Source organism: Apteryx mantelli, chromosome 1 (genome assembly GCF_036417845.1).
Source record: "Apteryx mantelli isolate bAptMan1 chromosome 1, bAptMan1.hap1, whole genome shotgun sequence".
Classification (NCBI taxonomy): domain Eukaryota; kingdom Metazoa; phylum Chordata; class Aves; order Apterygiformes; family Apterygidae; genus Apteryx; species Apteryx mantelli.
The window spans coordinates 112,490,606-112,515,763 of record NC_089978.1 but is presented as its reverse complement, the minus strand read 5'-3'; the positions used below and the strand labels follow the sequence as shown (position 1 = coordinate 112,515,763).

The 25,158-nt window shown below is 39.5% G+C and overlaps 1 protein-coding gene and 1 long non-coding RNA gene across 2 annotated transcripts in view; one reads left to right on the top strand and one right to left on the bottom strand.

The window, feature by feature from the left end:
* Window positions 1-16,578, bottom strand: part of SAMSN1 (SAM domain, SH3 domain and nuclear localization signals 1) — a 37,233-nt gene extending 20,655 nt beyond the window's left edge. Inside the window, exon 1 of the mRNA XM_013948592.2 lies at window positions 16,431-16,578. Within this exon, the coding sequence (XP_013804046.1) occupies window positions 16,431-16,487 (57 nt within the window). The 5' untranslated portion in view covers window positions 16,488-16,578. The remainder of the gene's footprint in view (window positions 1-16,430) is intronic.
* Window positions 5,750-24,266, top strand: LOC106489401 (uncharacterized). The gene is made up of 5 exons (XR_001293389.2): window positions 5,750-5,835; window positions 20,339-20,422; window positions 21,013-21,120; window positions 21,530-21,644; window positions 24,096-24,266. It is a non-coding gene; the product is annotated as an uncharacterized lncRNA (long non-coding RNA).
* The last annotated feature ends 892 nt before the right edge of the window (window positions 24,267-25,158 follow it).

Genomic DNA, 25,158 nt, shown 5'->3' with positions numbered 1-25,158 from the left:
GTTTCATAGCTGGTGCATTGCCCGAGTTCATGTCGTCAGATGTGTTTAACACTGGCATGAACCAGCTTCCAGTGACGCTAATGAGAAATCGCTCTGTGAACTCTAATTACACGAACACTGAGTGCTCCTGAAGACATCCCTTGCCACATCCATCCTCAGTTCCCCATTCAGTGACGGGGCATGCTGTGGAGCTGCCATGCTCTGAAAAGCTGCAAAACCAAATCCCTTCTAGAGCTGAGAGCTAAGTAACAATTTCAGCCTCTGGCAAATTTCTGATTGCTAATACGGTACCGCACCTGTTCTGCCCACGGTTACCTAGCTGTTCTTTCCTTACACTCTCCTTTTCTGGCTACAGTTAGTCCTCTGAGGGACTCATCAGTAAAACCGTTGTACTCCTGATGGTGCACAGGGTGAGAAGTTGGCATTCGGGCTTAGCACTTGTGGTGTTAAGGAAGGAGCTCATCAGAGTGATCCCAACTATGCAGAGTACACACACACCTCCCCCGGGTATTTCCGTCCCTGAAGGACCCCATCTTATTCTGTCCCTGCTCATAAATCACAGGGTTACTATACGTACTAGTTCCTTTAGCTCTTACATACAGTTGTCGTTAAACTAAAAATAGTTGGCAGAGAGGGCAAAAAATAAGACAAAGAAAAGCTGTGGGAAACCATATGAAAACATTTGGTCTTAAAGTCTCCATTTGAAAAGAAAAAAAATCAGCATCCCCTGAACAAAACTGAAAAGAAAAGCTCCCTGCTGTTTCTTTTCCCTGTTTTCCCCACACTTGTTTACTAACTAGCCCCACCCCCCCCCAAAAAAAATAATGTGGACACAGCAGTGGGAGAGACCTGAAATCAGAAAGAAAAGGAAGGTGTATCCACATTTGGGGTCCATGTTCTAACCATTGTAACTTAAGAGAGACTGAGATTACATTTTTTCCACTAACATTTCTGTGCATATCCAACCTGAAAAAATCTTTCCAGCCAAAGGTTATTTGGAGAAGCTGACCCAGATTTGTGAATATTTTTGGGCAAGTAAAATGACGTATACTATTCACTAGGGAGAAAAGAAAAAAGAAAAAAAAAAAAATCACACAGCTCTCCTCTTAATTGATTGTAATCTCTCAGAAAATCTCTGTTGGCTAAACACTGTGGTTTATTTGTTTGTTTTTTCATTATGAAATTGAAAAAGGACAATTTAGCCTGTACACTTTAATTTTATCTTAAATTCCCAGAAAGACCTTTGCTATTAACTAGCTGAACAATATCCTGTGACAGGGGGTTAGCTCAATAGTATGATATAAAAACATAGCCCTGAGGATTATGGTTCTATTAGACAGGATTAACACCTTTCCCTGGTTTGTCAACCCAGCCAAATGTGCCCTGAAGCACGGAGCAGGAGGGACAGACAGAGGGAGGCTGGGCTGGGATTCACAACAACATCGGGAAAGTATAAAATAGTTTCACGCAGCAATCTCTAAACATACACTGACCTTTCTATTTCATTGAATCATTTCAAGATGTCTAGTGGGAATAATTGTATATTAAAGTGCAGATATGCTGCAAATACTTTAGAAGGAATAAGAGGAAAAACACTGTTTATTGTTGGTCTTGCTCATGAACAGCTTGAGCACGGGGAAATCAGTTATTCTTTTTCAACCCTTGAAACAACCTTATATCCTGCATGGGCAGAAGCCTTGGGCTATTTTGTAGTGTACCTCAGTGTTGCTTCATACCTATTAAATATTGATAAGGGTTACAGGATGATTTCCACTATTCTAGATAATGGTCTTCTTGCACTAGAGAGCACTAAATAGGGCTGCTTCAGCAATTCCTTATACGAACTTTTTCCATTAAATAATCAATAGCTACCACCTTTTAAAAATGTATTCAACCCCATTATACTGATAACGAAAAGTAGATTTAGAAGCCATGGGCTACAAAGGGAACAGGACTATTACTTTCAGCAGTGTCAGTCACTGCATTAGTGTCAGGGAACACCTATTTTGTGAAGATAAGGCAGGCCTTACTCCCAGGTGAAGGGAAGCTTTTAAAGTAAATGCAAAACTACTAGGAGAAAATAATGCTATTGATTTTTGATACCAGTGTTCTATAAAATTAAGTGATTTTGCTAGCTAAATTCATGCAAGACCTACTGATGGACACATTAAGCAAATATGAATTTGCTCAGTAAAATCTAATGCAGGCATGGGAAAAAAAAACAAATCAAAAAACCACACATTTTTCAACAAAAGAACTGATCAAATGATGCCTACAAATCAATGCATTAACTTTCATCCTTTCCTTTCTGGTATTCCAAATTAGCATAATGGAAAATATCAAAGACATTTCAGTATTTTAACTCCTTCTTCCATCTTTTCTTGTATCTACAATTCCCTGAAAACCAGGAACTCTAAATAATCATTTTAAGGAGGTAAATGGCATGTAATTGTTGTTTATTTTAATTTGGATATTCTACCGTTTGTGATCTGGCTTGTCTGCAAATAGCCTATCATTTTCCTCAGAAAATGGCATAGTATACAAACAGAAAAGCAGCAACAACAAAAGGCTCTGCAATCCTTGCCTTGCTATTATAAAATATGCTTCCCTTGTAGAGCAAATCATAGGATAGTTCTTATGATAAACTAGTCAGAGCTTCTCCAGGTCTTTTAGCCAAAACTGACAGCAGTCATCCTGCTAAATAATCATATTTGGATAATTTACACTACTCACAAATCTGTTTCCCTGCTGTGAGAAATGCTGGCCCATTACATTTTGCTTCAGTCCTATTCAAAATAGTGTTTAAGTCCAGTGTGACACAATGGCTTCATACTGACCCTCTCACACTAGCGAATCTCCTGAAATTCCTCCATACATTTTTCATTTTTAGCTTCCATTCATCCCTCGACTGCCCAGACCATGTAAACTGTACAGGGGCAAATGCAAGAGCAATAATAAGGGAGCTCAGCAGGCTGCCCAGCTTCCTCGCCTGCCACAGACACTTTTACTCGTTCCTCTCTGCACAGAAGAAGCCCCAGCAGCTCCCAAGAGGACAAAGTGTGCCCACTACTCTGATCTACGGAGATAAGGGGAGGTAGGAAAGGCTCAGTATTTGATTCATTTCATCTATTCTCCGATATTTCTAGTCCCTTCAAAATGAGGGGACCATTCTGGGAATGAAATTAAGAGTTACCAAAGTATGCATGAATATTGTGACTCTGCTAGCTTATTTTACCTTTTGCATCAAAGAAAATTGTCTCCTACTTTCCCAGAAGGAAAGATAGCAAATTTTAAGTTTTGGGATGTACTGTGGGGAGAAAAAAAAAACCCTCACTTATGTATAAAGATTACTATTTGCATACACGATTCAGTAACTCTCAAAAGTGTAATGAAGAAGTGAGAAAAAAAAAAAGACATCATGACCCCCCTACCTTAGAGATTTTTCCTATTTACACATTAGTTACACATATAGACATCTGACCACTAAACAAGCTATTAATATTACTTTATAGCCCACACAAAATGTGGCCTAAACCTTGTACTTCACCAGTCAAAAGCAATAAAAAAGATACACCTTGTTCTTGCTAACTCAAATAGGGCAATCTACTGAAATGGCATTTTTAACTGGCTTAAAAATGACTCTATAAAAGACTCCAGTTGTTAACGTGGCCTGGTATTCAGTAACTGTATGGAGGTGGGGAGACAGAAGCAGAGAGGTCTTGGAACAAAACTGCCACCATGAAGCATCAGAGCAAATACCCTGATTTTAATGATGGAGAATGACAGGAAAATAGAAAGGTGAATAAAAAAAATGAGTTAATCATAGTTAACACTCCTCCAGGTCAACAAACACCACGCTTTGAAGTAAACACTGAGCAGCTGATTTATCAGACTCTCTATCTGTTACCAGCCGCAGCCTCCTCTCAAGCCATAACCGATGCTTGCATAAAACTCGTGGCTCCTGATAACTCACTCTGCATGTCACCATTTCCCCTAGAAATTCGGTTTCTCCAGCACTTTTGAAACTGTGGCCCCATCCTGAAGATGCTTTGTACAGGGGACTGGCTCAGCCGAGAGCGAGAGAGAAGCTGGAGTTTATAAAGGCAGACAGGGACACGACGGCTTGCAGGTGCTGAGCCTGTTTCTGTACATCACCCTCTTGAAGGCGCGAAGCCCATAGGAAGCTTGAGCAAAAACGGCAATTTCACCCAGCAAAAAATGCTTGTATTGGTTTAACGTAGTGGTGAGAAACTAAAAGAGGTAATTTAAAAAACAGTGATCTTACCACTAAGAATGGTTTTTACAACTGCATTTTACAAAATGTGGAAGCGGGGAGGGATTTGACTCCTCATTCTTTAAATGCACATTGACCCTGGATTTTAAACACCTGGCTGGTTACTGCAGAGCACTCGCAGCTCCCTGTGAGAAAAGGCACTGCAAGTGCTCTTTTGGCAATCTGTCCAATTCTGGGAGTGTGCACACAGGTATTTGCAATAATTATGTAATTAAGACTTTATTTATATGACATTTAATTAAAAGTGACTTTCAGTAGCACACAAAACCATGAAAAGAAAATGACTTTAAAAGAAGGTTAAGGATGTGTGACAAACTCCGAGGAGCTATGAAAGTGACAGTTAAGGACTTGGCATGATGTGCACTTCTACTGCACTGTTATCCTTTTTTACCCTTCATTTACACGTGGGCAGAAACAGCTAGGGACAAACCTTGAAATCCACCCTCCACAAAACCATGACTCAGTAAAGGGGAATGTTGTCTGAGTAAGGACTGATTAAACACTACATAAGAATTGCAGGCTTTGATCTTTAACCCCTTAAATACCAACATCTTTTCTCTCCTGAAATGTCCCCCTCCCTGAACCAGAGTAATTCACATGCAAATTCCCATATTTTAAATGAATCACCTTGTTTTAATTAAAGTCCTTCCACTACTTACTTATACAGCATGATTTTGTTAGTGCTGTGTGTTATCTAGGCCCTGATCTTGCAGAGTGCAATTGGATTTCTCATGTGAGAAAAATCGCTCACGTGCACGTTTGCGGGACAGGCTTCACAAAAAGAAGATGTGTATACCCAAGAGAAGCCAAGAAGATTGCACTCCCAAAGTACTCCATTTTAAAGGGAACCCAGGGCCTGTCCAGCACACACAGAGCAGGACAGGGTTTGTGCCCAATGCACTCTCCTAGCCAAGGCAGAAATCACTTATATGTGTTTGTTACTGAATACTCCCACACTAGAATAGAAGCAGCGATAAGGAACCTACCACCTTGTTGTGCTATAGCTAGACCGTACACAGAATAGTCCAGGGAAACACAGCATGTCAGAGGGCTTTGCTGTTCCCTTCTGCAAGGCTGAAAAGTGGCCGCAGCTGCCAATTGCGGTGTACTTGCCTGCCAACCCCGGAGCAAAGCAGCAAGGGATAGGCAGAAAATCCTCCTGCCTGGTATGACAGTGTTTTGATCAGCAGCTCTGAGGCTGTTTTACCACAGCCATACAAGACCCTTCACAGAGGTTATTTACATGGCAGGGTGAGCCTCCTTGCATATCTCATGCTCCATTCACACACAACATGGGAGCTGGTCCTGCTCCCAGGGAGGTCACTGAGAATGAAATGCAGCTTCTACATTCCTTGGTAGGGAGAGGCCCAGATACTCCTTTGAATGACCTTGCAAAGGGAACCAAGATTAAAAGGTAACCTCTAAGTCACCGTTAAAGCTGACCGTCCTGAAAGCTCGTTTGGTTTTTGAAGAGTAAGCAAACTTTGGAAAACCCTTACACAAGTTTTACTGCAGTCCTACAGACTTATCCTTGACAACAGGTAATGACCAACAATAAGCTAATTTTAAGAAAATTGGGGAGAGGGAGAGTTAGTTTTTATTACTTTTAAATGAGTATTTGATACATCATGTTGGTTCCCCTGATTAATGCTCACAGCAAACTCAGCCATTGGAGTTGTGATGTTTCTGCAAGCTTCCCTACACCAAAGCTTAGCCATTAATTCAGTGGCATATGTCAGCTCAGCAGAGCAAGGTCACTCTTCTCTTTCAAGGAGAACCTTTTTAGAAATAATAAAACTGACAGAAAGTTCTTTTTTGCATGCTTTATGTCACCTGAGGTCGAGTGCTGCAGTTAATATCGCAGAGCTTATAAACACTCCCATCTGCAGCAGTCTCCAACCCCACTGAGCTTTTGGAACCTAAATTCTTTTTTTTTTTTTTTTTTTTTTGGGGGGGGGGTAATATAATGACAGTTTTATCTGGGACAGATATACTGTATGTAATCCTAAATGAGTAAAAACAAAAGAACAAATCTTTTCTTAGGCTCTTTAGAGGAGAAATTTTGGAAGCCATTAAGATACTGCTGATACTGTAGTTTGCATTTAAGATGTTAGTGCTTAGGGAAGAAGATGTAGGATTAAGGACTTTGTCTCCATGCGTTTCCACCTTTGGCTAAAAGCTGTGAAAATTTACTTAAAATATTACTGGTTCATCTTGTTTTCGTTTTATTGTCAACTGATACTGGAGGCTGGAAATATGTATAAGCACATAATGTAAACAAGAACACAAAGTTAATTGAGGTATTTATAGAATCATTTTAAAATGTAAGTAAATAAAGATGTGTTAGTCATCTGTTATGATGGCTAATTGCAACTGGAACTTATTTATTGGAATACAAATATTGCAGAGCATGATAAACAAGAACTAACTGAAGAATAAGATCTAAACAATAGGCCAATTTTTCCCCCTCATTATCTCCCTTCAGACATCCTGACTACCTTTGATTAATGAATCTGTAGCGAGATTAGCTGAAATTGCCTTAATGGAGATGCACTATAGTGGAGAAGCAAAATTCAGAACACTATCTGCCATTAGTCACTGTGAATTTTAGCGTTTCATCAAATTTATATTGCCATTTATTTACATTATTTTTATCTTGGAGAACAATTAAAAAAAAACAAAAACAAAAGACTACTCTTATTACAGTGGGTTAATCCTTGACTCCTTTACAGTGATGACCAATGTCACTGTCTTTTTTTTTTCCTTCATCTATGCTCCCCTGTCAGAAAGGCTGACTTCCTGTGTTTGCTTATTGCCATCAATAGACCAAAGTTGTCCTCACCATCCCGTTGAAGGTACTGGCACACTTGTCACTTCATTGCAGCCTCCCAACTGCACATACATGCACAACATATGCCTGAGAATCTAAAACATGCTCACTGGAAATTTGAATTCATAAAATAAATTTGATAAGCTTTTGGCATTGGGACCACTAAGCTGAAAGAAGGCTTCCAGCTCAGACTTTCTTAGTGATTTAACAATGCCTAAAAATACTTCTTAGTACAGGAGATATGACAAGTTAAATTCTGGGTTTATTGCTTTTCTAACATAAGTTCCATAACTTCAGTTCCAGGAGAAAAAAATCTAGTCTTCTGAAGACAAGATAGCATCCTAATTCTGTTCAGGACATTTTTATACCAGAAATGAATGAATACAAGCAACAGCTCCCCAGGGGTGCTGGATACAGCAAATGGTATAAGTCTAGTACTGGCGCATCAGCTCCCCTCTCGCCATTCAATTATCTCTGTGGCAGTGGGGTTATTGTGATTGCAGCTCAGTGGAAAACTACAGTTTCATTTCATGGAAGACAAAAGAACCAGACACTTGAACTGCATTTTCATTGTGATGCAGGACAAAACTGAAACTAAGCTTTTCTTTCCCTCCTGCTCCTCCAGCCTCCATGAAAAACATGCGTAACTGAGAGAGCCACACAAATGAGATGATTCTACCAAGGCACAGACACCAGTAAGCACTTTTAGCTGATATGTGAAGTCCACACTCAAGGCCATACTCCAAACCCTACAGGGATTCAGATCAGGTCTGGGATTGCGAAGGTAGTTACACCAGCGACAAGGTTTTAAGCCTTTATAACCAGATAGGAACCTTTCCATTCTTCTCATACCCTCAGATGCTAACCAATATCCCATACACATGGTTTTCACATACTTTACCCACATAGACAAAAATATCCTCCAGCGCTACAAAAGGACATTCATCAAGCAAATGTAAGAGCCACTACAGAGAAGGGAAGAAAACCATGGAAATATCCCACCAGACAGTATCAAAACAGCCTTGCTTCATACTTATGATTACAACTGACTGCCTGCTCAACTGTCAACAGTCATTTTACACACCCACTTCACAGGCTCTGAGCTGTTCATCCATCAGTGAACCATATGCCCTCTTTGACTCTACAAAGCGCTTTCTGGGCTTCACATCTGACCTTGAAAAGGAGACAGACAGACAGAATAATGAGAGAAAAACAGCTCAGCTGTGGAGAGTGAAAGCAATTCATGAGTGGTAAAGCTCAACATCCGCTTTGCACAGGTGAAGACAGCAGAGAATTGAGCTTCGTGAGTTCTTTCAGCTGTCTCGGCCACCTCGTCATCTCATCTTCGCACATCTGCTTTTGGCTGTGCTGTTGCTAAGCAAAGCCGATTCCTTTATCTCACTGCTGCAGGCTATCTGCGATAAAGCTCGATCTCAGTCTCAAACATAATGAAAGAGGGAAAACAAGGGAAAACAAGACAATGCACCATCGTTTTTCCTTGCTTTCTGGTTGAACAACACTCCTGTGGTAATTCTTCTGCCTGAAGATGCCATGAGAAACCCTACAGAAAAACCCCAAACCAAGTACTCAGGTATTTCAGTAGCCCCAGATCTCACTTACCTTTCAACATACTAGAAGAGCAATCCCACAACACCCTTTGAATGAAGTCAGTATAACCAAGTAGAGGAACTTACTACTTTCTACAGTTCTCAAGCAAATAACTATTCAGCATCCAATGGAAATTGAGGTCAGGAGAGTGAGATTACATTGATTTTCTTGTGAAGAGATGATAAAAGAGATGAAGGCATAAAAGGGTAGAAAAGGGACTAAGAATTCATAAAGAAGACATAATGGTGCAGAACATCAGTTGCATCTCCAGATCTTTTTCCCAGAGGAGGGCTTTCTTGTCAGCCTCAATGCTGGATGATGGTTAAAGATGGCAAACTCTTCACTGTTGACATTCACCTTACCAAAAAGATGTCAGTGCTTGTTAGGACTGGCAACCAAGCACCCTAAAGACTGTGTATGGGTGAAGTCGTTATCCATCTTTCTGTATATCCATGGAATAAACCAAAGAGATACAAGGAAAAAAATGGCAGTATGGTGTGTATATGTATAGTCAAAGAAGAAGCTTGCTGAAGCAGTTCAAAATCTCCAGACTTTTCCCTAGGCTGGAATTTCAGCCTCAGATTTGGGAAGAGGAAAAAAAGTAAGAATACGCTCTTGGGCACACTGTAAGTGGAGGAAGATATAAAACCCTAGAAAGGTAACAGTAGGTGGATATACATGAGAGATTTCACTTGGAAAAAGTTTGTTGATGACTCATCTTTCTTTAGAATACCAACACACATGCACACCATCTCCTTCATCTGATGTGTGAAACACAGCTTTCCATTATAATTATTTAAATGGCACATGACTAAATATTCAGAGAGTATGTAATCTGCAGCCTCGTGCAAAGCAGCAAAATATCCAGAGCAAAAACACTGACATTGCTAATTTGTGGAAAACAGTGCAACTGTTCCTAATATCGAAAGTAACTCTGATGTCTCTGCTGCAAGCTTTCAGAAGATAAAGGTCAAGGGATATTGTGAGGACAGAGGCCCAGAATACTTTTGTTTTCTTTTCCCAGAATAGTTAACACCTGTGATTCCAGCCCACATCAAATGGGTGATTCTTCTGGCTAAAGTGTTTGCAGCCATCCACAAATTGCTTATACCTGCTGGACAACAATTACCTTATAATGACTTAAAGATGGATTTACACTCTGACATAGATTACTAGAAGAATGTTTAAAACCTACCAAGAACTGTAGGCCACATCCTCTGCCTTTCCTGTCCCTATACAGCTACTGCTGTTTTTCAAGCAATGATGGGTCTCCTGGCCAGTGTTTGATTTGGGGTCTTTCTGGTTTCCTAGAAAGATGATACTGAAGCAAGTCAAATGCTCTATAAAACTACTTAAAGAATTAGGAGATAAATAGGTTTCAGTGGATGCATGCTGATTTATTTCACCTTATTATGTGTTGCAGTATTTATCAGAGAGTGCAGTTACACGCTGGTGTGGTCGATAGTCCAGTTTTCAAAAATGGCCCTAGAAGGGAGTTCAGGCATGCTCCTTGAAATGCTTTTGCTTGCTTAGAGAAACAAACAACAAACTTAACTGGGATTGTTACTGTAAGCAAAAGTTATATTTCTGTGAAAATATTTCCTCCAGGAAATTTGCTTTCACTTGTTTTAAAATACTCAAATATCTAAGGATTTAAGCCTGGCTAGTGACGCAGAATCAAGGCAAGGAATTATTTTTTCCATAAAGTTGGTCAACATTTGGAAGGTGCTATAATCAAGGGAATTCTCTGCCACAAAAGAGGCAAGGACTGGACCAGGCCACAGGCTTTTTCCTCTGACAGGTGAGGTAGTCAATAGTTGTGTGGGCCCTCAATGTACCTACGTATCAATCTGAACACTAAAATGGGGAGTCTGGACATCCTCATCCACCTACTGGCAAGGGGCAGAAGACTGTTCTTTCCCCCCAAGACCACAAAAAACCTGGAATTTTAGAACCTTTTATAAGATATACATTAACATATATATTGAGACACAAATAGCCTGAAAAAGAAACTTTCTGAGCCTGCTGTTGACGAAAAAAACAAAAATTAATATATTTTGGCTGATGATCAATAGTTAGAAACAACATCCTAATACAAATGAAAAAAGAGATGTAAGAGGAGCAGTAGTATGATGTGAAGCCTTCCACTCACACAAGAAAAATAATCCAAGGTTAACTCTAACCTTGTTCTAGTTTTTTATGAAGCCTGAGGGAGACAGGAAACAGCTTCTGAAGAGTCACCTGCAATCCCTTTTTTCCCCATCTACACATACATGGTTATTTCTAGTATCACTTTTTTTCTTTCTCCAAATCTTTTCAGATAAAGGCCCACAGGTATTTCCACTATAAACCAGATTCTTAAAACTACTTCCCAGATGTTGTCATCTGTGTCTGGTTATTTTAACAGAGTTCAAATGTATTTTGACAAACAGTCTTTCTTCAAGAGGCAATGCAGTAAAGACCTTTGACAGAACTATGTGTGATCTTTGCCTATGAGCATAAATTTGCACAGCGGGCAGTACGGTGAAAACAGCTTATCATCAACTCATCACCTCTCATCATTGTTAGAATGAAATGCAAATGGAAGTGAACATCACTTCAGTCATGGTTGTGAAAATTAGCATCTGTGACATTAACAGTGGCTCATTTATTATGCACTCAAAATTTCAGGGGGAAAGAAAAGAATATAAAACTTGCTATTTTCAGAACTGTACCAGTCTATAACTTTGAAATAAAATTAAAACCTCAGCTTTCCCCACTCAAGGATAAATCCTATTTAATATTCATTAACACTGAGCAATCTCTTCAGTGCAGATCTTGTCCTACAGAAGATCTAATTATGTCATGAATTATTTTTGGTGTTTAGGTTTGCTGTACCTATTTTCTAGTTTCTTTTCTTTAATATGTATTCCCCATTAGAGAATGCTGCACAAACCACAATCTGAGAAAAAAGCAGCACCAGAAAACTTGCTTATAGAATCTGTCTGTGCTACAGGCTCCAAGCACTTAGGCAAGTGATAAACTTTACTCAGATGACAAATCCCATTGAAATCAATGGGATCACAGCTAATTTATTCATTTAAGTGTCTTCAGGATCAGGCCTTCTGTGAAGAATATATGCAAAGGGGAAATCCTGGCCTTATTACATCTATGGCAAAATGTGCAATGATTTCTATGGAGGCAGGTTTAATTTAAAGCTTATAAAAAGTAAAATTATTGGTATAAAATAGTACTAGGGAATAAAGCTGCACAGTAAAATATTTTCTTGCATCAGAATTGCCTCTTTATTCTCATAACCCTGAAAATAAACAATAGTTTAATACCTAAATAAACTAACATGGATGTAACTAGAAGCTTGAACATATTTTTGCCTCAACAAAATGCATTGACACTGACCCTGAATTGTTGAACACCCAAACTAAGCTGAGTGTCAAGCACTAAGCATATCTGGAAGCAGATTAAGAGAACCAAAACATCTCAAACCTTTAACATAAACATAGCTCAGCTGTCACGTAAAATAATGACACAAGACTTTCTTCAATCGAGCCGGGAAAAAATGGCATAAAGTTGTCTTTGCTTCAGCTTGAACTAAAGTTGAGAATCATCACGCAGTTCTCAAGTTTCAGAGAGAGAAAGAAAGGAATAGGTCCTGTTCAGCACATTACATTGTGTGAAGTGTGCAAGACCAATGCAGCGAATGTTTTACAGATTATTTGCACCTCCCACTGTCATTTACACCTGGTCAAAGGTGTAAAACAGTGCAAAGTGGAATGCAGAGTAGCTGCAAAGTGCTTTAACAAGAGGACTAACCTTTTTTGTTCTTGTGGTGCCAAGGTATGGTGCTACCCAAAGGATATAAAAGAGAGGACCTGATCCTGTACTGTTTCTTAGAATGGTTTTCTTACCGCCTTTCTAAATCCGCTTCATGCTGCTCCCCAGATAGATACATGGAAATCTGTAATGTCATAAGGACCAAAGGCTAAAATTCAGGTGATTTCAGAGGATGTTGTTTCCTTCTCTCAATCAACTGCTCTTCTCCTCCTCTACTCTCTAAGAAGCAGTGGGACAGACTGCACAAACCCATAGCTGAAATACATCTAGAAAAAGCATCCATCCCCCCACTTGCTATAACCATCTCCTACTCTGCAACTAAAGCTCCACATTTACAGGAGCCACAGGCTCTCTCTGCAGCGAGCTGCCGGGTCTGAAGCTGACTCGGGGAGATCGGTGTGACCACGAACCGTAGGGCTAGGTGCAAGACCTAGTTTGTTTGACCTCACCAACCCACAAATAATAGCACAGCTCAGAAGAACTACGCCAAGTAAACCAAGTCCTGTCCCATCTGACTGCAAAGAAAGGGGGGCCGGAGAGGAAGGAAAGGAAGTGCTGAAAGAGCTGCCTCTTGCTGGATGCATTGATGGGAGGTGCTCAGGCTCCATCAGGATAGAAAAGTCACTTATGGACCTGGACAGAGAGAGAGGTTAGATTAGAAAGAGGGCAGCCTTGAAAGAGACAGCTGAACCCTACAGTCAAATTGCATTTCTCCAATAACATGCATGGTATTTTTAAGCCTTAGGACTTTTCCTTTACATTTCAACTGTCTGGGTCCTCAGCTGATGTGTAAGGTACAAATGGATAATTCCACAGCAGGAAGTGCAGCTACAATGTTAAACATTAGCAAAAGGTCAGAATCCCTCCAGAACCTCTTTTGAAAACACATCTCGCACAACCTGGTAGTCAATTTAACCAGATGGATTAAAAAATAAAAAATTGTCACAACCCTCTCCCTGCAAACACACAATTTTTCTTTACATTTTATGAGACAGTATGCTTTTGGGATGACGCCATGTGTAGAAAATTTTTGCTCAAAAATGATTTTTTTTTAAATTTAGTTTTTATATAAAACATATACTAGTTCTATAATATATATCCCTGCATATGCATAAGCTGCCATAAATGTGAAATGGTTATTACTGAGGTACTATAGAAATACTCTATAAGGAATAATTACTCTATCAGTAATAACTATGAACATTGATATTTTATAGCAGTGGACAAGTATCAACCTTTCAATAGCAGAAACTGAGTTGCAAGATGCTACTTTTTATCTAACCAGCATCTAACACATCTGCAGAAGTCCCTTAAGCACTACAGAAATAAACAAGGTAAAGTAAATGCATTTCACACTGAGAACTGGCACCTAGATACTGAAAATCTATACTACTCCTGCACTGCCCATTGACTTGCCCACCACTACGAAAAACTTTATACAGACAAGGACAGCAGATTGCCTAAAGAGGGGTTTTGACACCAGCCTTGCATGGTTTTCCTTCATCCCCATCAAAGGGCATAACTGGATGCCAGACACTCTTCATGGACATCAGGTACATACACGGGACATCTAAATTTCACATTAGAAAGTAACACAAAAATAAAGGCTTAAAAAGAAAAACCTGGTGAAACACTTAAATTAATTCACAGAAGTTCATGCAATTATGGTAAACACAGCTGGTCACTGTGGGTAAGATTCAGTTGCCTAAAAAGATAGTTTGGGGGTCATCTTAGAGGGCCTAAGGTAGCAAACCTGACTTTCATCCAACACTCCAGACCATGGCTCTCCCACAGGTCTTCTGTCCTATCTGCCAGCCCCCTGTGGATGTCTTGGATACACTAGGGCGCCTAAGACGGCCACCTAAAGGCAAGGCAAGGCAAGATATCCCAAGGCCCCCACTGTGACAACAACATCCTGCCCTGGGAGTATAAGGAGATACCTGATTTTGCCTATGTAAAGGCAGGGTAGCCAGGAAATTACCTAAGGAAGTCACTTGTGAAATTCTGTAACTTCTGCCATGAGGTAAAGACCTGCACCCCATGTTACCCAATTCTACATTGAGTAAGTTAGGTATTTGCCTTGCTTAAATGATGCATGTTTCAAAACATGCTTCAATGAACTAAGATAACATATTTTATGCGATGGCGGGGGCTCCCTCCTCCCACACCTTTTTTGTGAATAGCACCTTCAGCAAAACATTCTCATTGTGGAAAGTTCACACAATTCTGTGCAAAAGTGGGCATACAGGAGGTGAAGTGTTTCAATCCTGAGCCACTTCACCGGGACCTTTCATGTTTTGTAAACATTTACAATAAGACAAAGTCAGCACAGCAAAGTCAGCAGGTTTGACAATCCAGCATTCTGTTTAGACACGTTTTATCCCTGCTTTACACATATGGTGAATCAAATCTGTGAACCTGATATATATATTTTTTGAGAAGCCACAATGCCAGCATTTTAATAGCATGGCATGCATTCATGAATGAATAACCAGCCGTGGGAAAAAAAATATCGGCTGTTTGTTAAGGAAAGTATTACTCTGGAATACGAGAATGACCAAATCTGGATTTTGCAAATATTTAACAGAAAAGAAAATAAAGCCCATCCACACAGTGTCTCATGCTCATTTCTTGCTTAACCTATAGTTTCATTAGCTAGTACTTATACTGCTTCCCCACTTATAAAATATAGCATGATAATTGAACAGAAGAAAATACATACCATATAAACAATTTAAATGCTTAAAAAACATACAAGAGAATAATCTAGAGCTGTTTCAAATCCATGGAAAAAAACATTAATTGTAATCATTAATGAATCATAGTCTAAAACTGCAAGTGTGATACATAAAAGCCAATGCTGGCTAAAATCAGAAAAGATTCTTGATGAAATAGTCTGCAGTAATCTTTCAGTACCCAGAAGTCAAAAAGTGAGGTGTATTCCCAGACAAGGAGAAGATAGGTCTATAAACTAGGCAACACTGAGTTACTAAAAGCAGAGAGATGCTGAAAGGGGCTTTCTAATCTTAGTTAAATTTTCAGCACTGGCAAATCAAAATAGAAATGAAAACTGAAGGGTTTGGATCTAGCAGTAGTCATTTCTCTCCATGCTCACAATACACTTTTAAAGGCCATTCTGCACCTAGTCCCAGGGATTTTGATAAATTCCCAAGGCAGGACACATCCTCATGCATCTTGGAAAACCCTTACTTTCTGTCTTGCAACCTTGGATTGTAGAAAGTGCCCACTGTAGCACATTATCAATTTATTCAGAGTATTTCTTTCAGGCTGAAAGTAGAAGCATTTCCAGAAAAGTGAAGATGACGAACACTGATTGCCAAGGGCCCTCTCCTCTTTTTGTTATGATGATGAAAAAGCAAATTTATTAAAATAAGGTACAAACTTAATAGTGTCTCTTATCCTTCACTAATTCTCACAAGCTTTCTTGGGACATCCTCAGTTTATCACAGGTGAAAAGGGAGATAGGGGATTTCTGTGAGCCTCTCTGTTAAAACACTGACGCAGAGCATATCGCAATGGACAAAGACCACTACCAGGACTCTTTAATACAACAATAGCAGCTTCATAAAAATAATTCCTTGAATTGGATCATTACATTTCTAAACAGAGTATATACAAATAGATTCTTGATATTATACCAGTGAGGCACTGTCCAGCATATCAGGAAATCCTGAAGTACTCATGGTCATACTTTCCAGCTCCACATTTCTGTAGAGGCTGCAAAATCTTCAGAGCTACTCCACTGCATTAAGACCAGTCTTGGACCCTTTCAAACACCTTTTAAACACTCCTCTTAATAACTGTGAAGAATTCCCTTTATTGTTAATATAACTCAAACGTTCCTACCTTTGGCTTTTGACTCTTCTCCTTATCAGACACGTTGGATGGTTTTCTTTTCAACATGTTTAATTCAGGTTTATCCAACTGATGGGCAACTGCCTCTAGATTGTAACCAAACTGAGTACGACAACACGTACTGCACAAGTGTACATCAGTTGCGGCAGTTCCTTATTCTGTCAGGATGTGACTTCACCAGCTGCTTTGCAGAACTGGTGAGCAAGCTGAAATGTTTGTTCGGGGAGGGAGTTAGGAAGGAAGTGACGAGGAAAAAGAAAAGTGCACTAAGGAGATTCGTTGAAAATGGAGACAGGGTTCAGAGTGAGAAATGCTCTAAGGGTATTCCCTTCTGTGTCACCAACAGGCCTCACTCAGACTTTGCACAATCTCAAGAAAATCCACCTTTTCTCCTCTCTCATTTTTTCCCCTCAGTGCCCTAACTGCAAAGAGATTAAAGGACACTATCTGGGAGAGAAAGGATGCTTTCTAAAGCCATCTTTTTTTTTTTTTTTTTCCCACAGTGGAATAATTTTTGGCCTTTTATCACAAAATTTGGACACCCTGAAATGGCACTTCTCAGTCCTCCACTGTCATCGATTTGATGGCAAAGTTAGAGGGAGAAGCAGGCAGTATTACAGAGCACTTACAACAAAGAGTCAGAGGAGAACAACAAATTTAAGTCCTTTATACTGCCTTTAAACACAGCCAAGAGGCTAAACAAAAAGTGGAGGTATTAAGATTTACTTAGCTTTGAATTCCTGCTTCATTTTGTTTGATATTATTTGCCAAAATCAAACAAACAAAAAAAGTCTTGAATATCCTAAATATAACTTATCTGATTGTGAACTGTTGCCCACAAAACCTGAAACCATCCAAAATTCCCTACATTTTGCTGAAAGAGGGAGATGAATTCTCAATTTCAAACCCAAAACTTTTGAGTCACACATACAGCTTCAGTTAAATATTAGTTAATGTTCTACAAATGGACGAAGAAAGTGATTTCAAAGTAAGCTGTAGAAAGAGCTACTGAAAAAAATAAAAGAAAATCTTTGGTAAACTTTCTTTTTTTTTTTCAAAATTCTGGTAACATTTTTCCAAAATGAAAATACATATTTTTTTCGACTAAATCTACTTTAAGCATCTTTTACTCATAAATTTCAGACAGGTAAAAACTCTTTATAAAAAGTCACGGTGGAGGTCTCTTGCACCGAATGAAGACTCACGAGCTGTTCTGAGTCCAAATACTCAGTGCACGTATCTTAGTAAAACTCATCTGCATGTCATCCTTTTAATATTAGATCTGGGTGAGATCAAACTTCAAGGGAAGCTAAAACAAAAAACCATATGAACTGAAAACCAAAAGAATTGATAGTTGAAAGATGGTGAGAAATGCACAGATCTTATTTCTTAAAGTTGCCTTTCTCAGTCCCATAAACACTTTTAACTTTTTGAAACATGAATGAAGGTGACAATGCTAGATAGGCAGATAGTCCCTCTGCTGAAAAGTTCTCTTCCTCTGCCATATGAATAGTCTAGGGAAAAGACACTACTCATCAGATGAATTCCCATACCAATTTGCTATTTGGACTACTATTTATATGTTTAAGCAAAGTTTTGGAGGCCTTCTTAGATTCTGATGGATGGGCAACTGAATGGACTGAGACCGACTAATGAAAAAATAATTATTATGAGGTTTTCTTTCCCAGACCTTCTAAGAACTGCGTGGGTAGTAAGGGGAGGAGAAACTGGGGTTAAGGAAAAAGACTGCCAAATATAATGCAAGATTATTCTTTGGGTTAGCTGGATTGCAATGGAGTGCATGTTGAAGCTTAACCCTTCAACCAAGACGTTTCATTTCACATTTTAATCAGAGCTATAGTCATTTAAAACAGAGTTGGTTTATTATTATTATTATTACTAATAATAAATTATTACTAATAATAATAATAATAAAAATCAGCTCTGTTAATAATAATAATAATAATAATAAAACTGTGAGGGGTATGTTTCTTTCATGTATCTGATAATAACATTTGAAAAGTCCATTTAAATTTCATACCATAAGGAGGTTTTACCATGGATATTTAATCAACCTTGGTAATTCAGCAGGGCCATATGTTGTTGTAAAAGCTGTATGTATGTTTATAGTAATTAAACCTGATTATTTATCTACATAGATGTACAATGCAGTATATTGCTTTTCTTTATAATCTGATCCAAACATCGGGATTATATCAGACTGTGCTGATCATTAGACTGTGATTTCCTGTCTCAGGCCACTGTTAAAATCTTCATGGTTAATAAAATGGGAACTCATCTGAAGAGTAATATATGAGCTTCCTTTCTGTAGAATATTTATTGTTAAACAGGAGGAAAGAGGCCATTTCAAGAGATATAGTACCCACCCATATCTATTTCCTTTCCTCATCCACATATCAGAAAAATTATAGCAGCTTGAAAGCTGACCTGATTATGTTCTTGCCCTTGAAAAGCTGACCCACACACTAGTTTTAAAAAGTAACAAAGTGAAGAAAAATCAAACATATATAACACTAAGTTCACTTAATTTAGTTAACCAACACATTTCAAAGATGGCTCTTCTGAATTAAAAATTAATAATAAGCTTGGTGCTTATATCCTCTGTATTTCAAGCTGATTTTCAAAGAAGAATGAATGTCTGTGTAAAATTAAAATAAAAATTCTCATATTCTGTTTTCTGTTGAACATGATTACATGGAACTTGCTCCTTTTCCTTGCTGCTCTTTGAGCCTGATCCAAATCCCAGTGAAATCAACAGAAGCTTTTCAGCTGAATTTGATGGGGCTTGAATTCCATCCTAAAATACCCAGACAATGCTACTCTTCACTCGGGAAAGTCTTATGGGGAAAAAGGTTTTCCACTTAAAAATAATTAAGAAGAACCCATGAGAATTATTCTCACTGTCAATAGATTTATAAGAGGCAACATATATTATAATTTATTATCATGTATTCTGTTTTAAAAGATGGTGCATGGATGGCCCTGGACACTTGAGTGCTTTATGTGTCTCCCACATAATATCAAATGCAGCAACAGTGTCATATCGCCTCAGTGGCTCCATCCAGTTACCTTGCCTTGAATGGAGAGGCCACTTCCAGGAATGAAAGTGTAAACTTATCAACTTGTAAACTTATATACTCAAAAGGATATTCTGATAAAACTAAAAGTAGAATGCAAAGTAAAAGGAATGATTTAGCACAGTGCTCACCTGTCAAAAAGCAAATGAAATGAGACTCTTTTCATATTAGCAACTCATTTTTTTCATAGCCCATCACACAAATCTGGCCCATAGTTTAAACAGATACTCAGAGATACCTTGGGGCTGCACATTGCTTTCCTTTATGTTAGGCAGTCCCAAACTGTGTTGCTCTATTTTTTTCTTTAGCTAAGTAAGAATTGCATTTTGTAGTGGAGAAGGAATCACTACTTTTACAGCCATGCCTCTCACTGTGTGATCTAGCTTGCTTAGATATTGCAGAAGTCTCAGAACAGCAAGTACAGCTAAGTGAATAATTTGCAGTGAATAATTTACTCAACAAATTCAGTCCTTATTTCCTCAAGGAATGATCATGAGCAGAACACAATTTTCTCAAATGTATTAATTATGGGTCAGAACATAGCTAGATACTTCCCTCTCCTGGTCTAATCTGTGCAAGGGTCAGCCACAGTTACAGTCGCTGTTACTTGCCAGCACAGATTCTGTTCTCTCCACAAATGACCATTGCAAAGACACTGCAGAAACTAAAAGGAACAAGTGTGAAAAAGTGAAGTTAAGCCCTTCCTCCCCTGCAGCAGCCCATGAAAGAAGCAGATATTGCAGGCTGGGCTGTCCTTATAACTACTTAGACTAAACATTGACTCTTCTCTTTCAACTCCAGAGACTGAGGCTGTGATTTTCCATGAAGCTTCTGGGGAACAGAGCTGGATGCTTAAGGTCCCATCTTTCAAACTCACTGCAAACGGTAAGCATTCAGTACTTAGCACTTCAGATTGGTCTGTAATGCTTAGGGGCTTTTTTTCATGCACCAAAGTGTGTAATTTCCTATTGAATAGGCACCCATATACTTTTTATCAGAAGAAAAAATGAAGAAGCTACAGAAACTCAGAATCTTTGAGAGGCAAGACTGGATTAAAGAATATTTTAAGCCTACACCCTTGATTTAGTTGAGAGTTGAAAATCATCTTTGTCTGCACCCTATATCAAGAAGACTCCTTTCTTGTACAAAGTATAATTCTTACAAAGCCTGCAGAAACCGGCTATTCAGCAAAGCTAATAACTAAATATCTCAAGTTTGCATCAAAAATTTGACCTTCTCTAAATAATTTAAAATCATGTCATACATTCACTGAAACATCATCAGGGAACAACAACAGAGTAGAGTCTAAGCTTGTTTAGGCCACAGTCAGGGCACAGAGTGGCAGGAATACCCTCATTGTGCAGAGTCCCTGGAATTCTGGATTCAGCCTCTCAGAGACTCTCAGTCTTCCTTCTCTTCCTGAAAAAATAATTTTGTGTTTCTTTCTTCTTTTATGCTAATCCTTTGCCACTAAGGTCAACGGAATTGCAGTGAAATATAGCAGGGACAGGCTACTGAGCAGTACTACCAAAGCTCCCACTGAATTAAAAGGCATGTCTGGTACAAACAGCAGTTGCTACTGGGTGAGTAAGAAAAAGTGTCTCTTTGCCAGGCCCTCAGAATATGTCCTTGGCATGCTTCCAACATCTCCTGGCCTAAAGGGGAAATGAAGTACCAAAAAGTTATCTCAAACTTTGATCCCAACTCATTCTCTTGTATTAACTTTAGATGAACAGATCAGTCATGCCTACACTATGTCAGGTTAGCACTAACACTAATAAAAATCTATATTATTGTGACAGAAGGATTCTCAAGGAGATTGGCTTTCACCTATTGAACAAATCCCTTTCTTATTACCTTGAAGAGTAAGAGCCAAAGTTGTATTTATATCTTCTAGATATTCCTGTTGGGAAAACTCAAAGTCAGCAAGGTTGGTGTCCTGTAAAACACAGCCACAGGCTTATCCAGCATCTGTGTTATAATTTCCAACAGATATACGTGCGTCACTGGTGGTTTTCCTGTACAATTTATTGTAAGCAGAACACATTTTACTGTCTGTGACGAATAACAGAAAGTAACTGGCAGGATGAATCTGCTGTGGGTTCAGGTATGTATGTGAACAGCACTCTTTCTCTGACTGAATGTTAAAACGTAGTTAAAAGCTGCATTGCAATGTTCATGCCTAGAACATCTCACTGGATTCTGTTAGTGAGCACTGGGATTACTAATCAGCAACAAGAGCATTTTATCCATTTAATTTGCAGGTTTATACAGCTGCAGCTCAGCCTCCCTGAAATGCATTTACAAATAAAGAGTGATTGCTGCCTTGCACATCTATTCAGAAAGCCCAAATATGAGATTTTCAATAAAGGGAACTCATATAAAAACATATTTAGGCTCTCTGTGTTAATCTTACATGCAAAACATGACATGCTTCATTTGACATTTTGAAGATCGCACAAGCACTGGCAACACAGCAAGGGATTTTTTTCTACATGATGTCTGCCTGCCTATCTCTGATTAGAATCAAGATCAACATAACTAAATTTTGATTAACTCTAATGCACAGCCTGCTGTCAGGAAACTCTTTTTAGTTTGAGCCATCTTTTACCAGTAAACATCTCCTGCTGAATTTCTTCATTGATGTCAGAATGTCAAGTTGCTGCACCACTGTAGCATTAGAACTGCTGTTTAAAGGCTAACTTGAAAAGGAATAAAGGGTAGTACACTCTGTATTCACTTGCAGGGCTCCAAAATTTCATTTTGCGTATAGTGGAAAAGGCTATTCTTCCTTTCTCCTTCAACATGGTTTCAAGTGGGTAAAAATCAAAATTGGGAAGTGACAGAGGGGGGACAGGATGCCTTTATTTGTAGTTGTTTATTTTCTTTCTACCCATCTAGTTGATGTGATTGTCGATTGATAGCCAGCAGAAACACAAAAATGCTTCATTGACAAACACACGTGATTAGCTTCAATCTTACATTTGATTTTCTTTTTCTTGAAATGCTCTGTATAGAAGCTTTGGGCTCACCAGCTGCAACACTTGATTCAGGTACTAACATTAATGACAGTATCTTCAAAATCAAGCAATAATGTGAATCAAACTAGTTCCATCAACAGACCTGCCAAATTGCACACACTGAGAACGGGACTCACGCATTTGAACTGCATCTCACACTTGCGCATTTCTAGGCCTGAATCTCACTGTATGAAGGTCTCTCTCCTGAGCTGAGTCCGCTTGGCACATGTAGCTGGTTGGCCCAACCTGTGATCTGCCGGGGAATGAGGCCGCAGAGGATGGACAGACTGCAGGTGGTGCTGAGCTCCCTCATGTAGAAGGGGAGGCGCATTGCCCACCAGAGTGCAGCACCCAGTCCTCCCCTGACTCTGCTCCCCGCACGTGACGTGCCAGGAGGGGGGACGCCTGCCCAGCCTGCAGGAAGGCAGCGTTGGGGCCCTGATGTTTGGGTTTGGATCTGGCTGCCTGGGCTCAGGGTGGTGCAGGCATCTGGATGCAAGAGAGCTCAGCAGCAGCCTGCCCCTCCTTCACTCAGGAGCTGTTTTTAAGCTCAGGCTCTCACCCTTGGCCTTTGCCTGAGCTACTTGGCAGCTCTACCTGTGCTAGTCTTGCACCTTGCTGGTCCTGGTCCTCTGACTTGACTTCTCAGTTTGATCATGCAGCAGCCTAGCTGTCATGGGCTGGCCCGGCAGTCACTGCACCCATCGCTGATCATGGGTCCTGCCCCTGTTCGTGCCCTGCTCGGTGAGGATGCTGCCCTGCTGGCCTCGCTATCACTTTTTTCTCCCAGCTGGCCTCCCCTTTTGGGGCAGCCTGTCTTTGCTGCTCCCCGACATGGAAGCTAGCTGGGAGCAGCTCTTTGGTTCAGGGGATTTGGAAGAATCAAGATAGATCCAGGCCTGAAAAAAAAGCCCTTAGGGTTAGCTATGCTCAAAGGAAGCATTTACCTTGACGGTAACAGGCTCCTTGGGCTTCACTGGGATGCTTCAGGCTCAGGCTGACTAATCAGAATTGAATAAATTGCCTCAAGTCAGCTGTGCCTCACTAACTGACTGGGAACATGCCCTTAGTCCATCACAAAGATGAAGTAAAACACATTCAAATAAATTTATTTCATTAAGGATTTAAGATAACGTGTTTTATCTCAGGCTCACTGTGGGCTAAAAGCACTCACAGGGACAGTCACAGTACTTAATAGGTTTAAGATAATTAACCATGTTTCAGTAACCTGTCTTGGGGGGCAGAGAGGGTAGAATGGGAAGGGCCTCCCCTATATCCAAAATCTGCATTGTGTGGAAGGACAGATGCATGCTTTGCCTCTTCACAAACACTCTACTTTTGTCTTAAATCCCCTCTGCCAATCTTGATTACTTGCAATGTATTATCTAACTCTTTTCCCTTTCTTTTCCCCACAAAGTATATGAGCGTTTTGGCTCAGTCCTTGCATACCACTTCTCTAGAGAATTTTTTATTACCTTACTCTTACGTATCTAATCCTTGTTACTTCTTTCGCACACATTATCTTGTGTTTCTTCTAGGTCCTTGCCTTGCTGCTGCCAAGGAAAGCAGAGGTAGATGAAAAAGCTGCAAAGCTTTTCCCTCCAACTGCTCCATGATCTTCTACTGAGCTACAGACTGGAAGAGCAAACTGGAGAACACAGTCTCACATCAAGGAGTAGCAAAACTCTGAAAGTTAGCTTTAGATCTGTTAGTTTACAGCAAATAAAAATGTTTATATGCATAAAAACAAGTAAAGACTGGTAAATCTGTGAGGTAGCTCCTCTAGTTTGTGAGGTCAAGGTTCACAAAAATCTTTGAACCATCTTTGGGATCAAACACCCCTGTAAACTCAAATGATAAAATAAAATCACTCTCAGGCAGCATACACACACAAACTCATTAGATTAAAAAAAAAAAAAGTTTTAAAACCAAGGATCGAGGACTTAGGGAAAGCAGAATTAATGTTATCTATCTGTGCAACCTGAATCTCACCCCTTTGCATGTATGTTTTATGATGCAGTTTTAATTATGTGATTATTTACTACATTTTATCCACTGAATCTCTGATTCATTCAATGTGAAGGATGAATCTGAATGGAGGCATCAGAGCCTGCAAATAAGCTGTTTGAACTCCTGCTCTCCTGTGGCACAAACGGGAACGTGTGTTCTTGTTCTTGCAACAACCATCTGATGTGCAAAATAACACACTATCCCCATCTTGCAAATGGGGCCTGAGGCAGACAAGTTAAGTGATTTGTCTAGTATCACATAGGAGGTCTACAAAAGTGTAGGGAATTGAATCTGCATTATCTACATCCTTAATCACTGGTTCATGATTCGCAGTGTTAAGATAGCAGATTGCTGCTACGGAGTATGGGAATAAGGATGTATTTCTTCGTTATGGTCAATGCACACTAAGAAAGTGTGTTTAAACATATTTGCTTTGCAGCTGACCACTGACTGCAGGTATTCCTCAGTTTTTGACCCCATGGTTAGATGTGCAGAAAATTTGAGTGCATGTAGCTGCAAGTGAAGTTTGGGGAGCTGGACTCTAAACATTTTCAAGGCTTTCAGACTAAAAAAGAACATCCTGCCTACTTT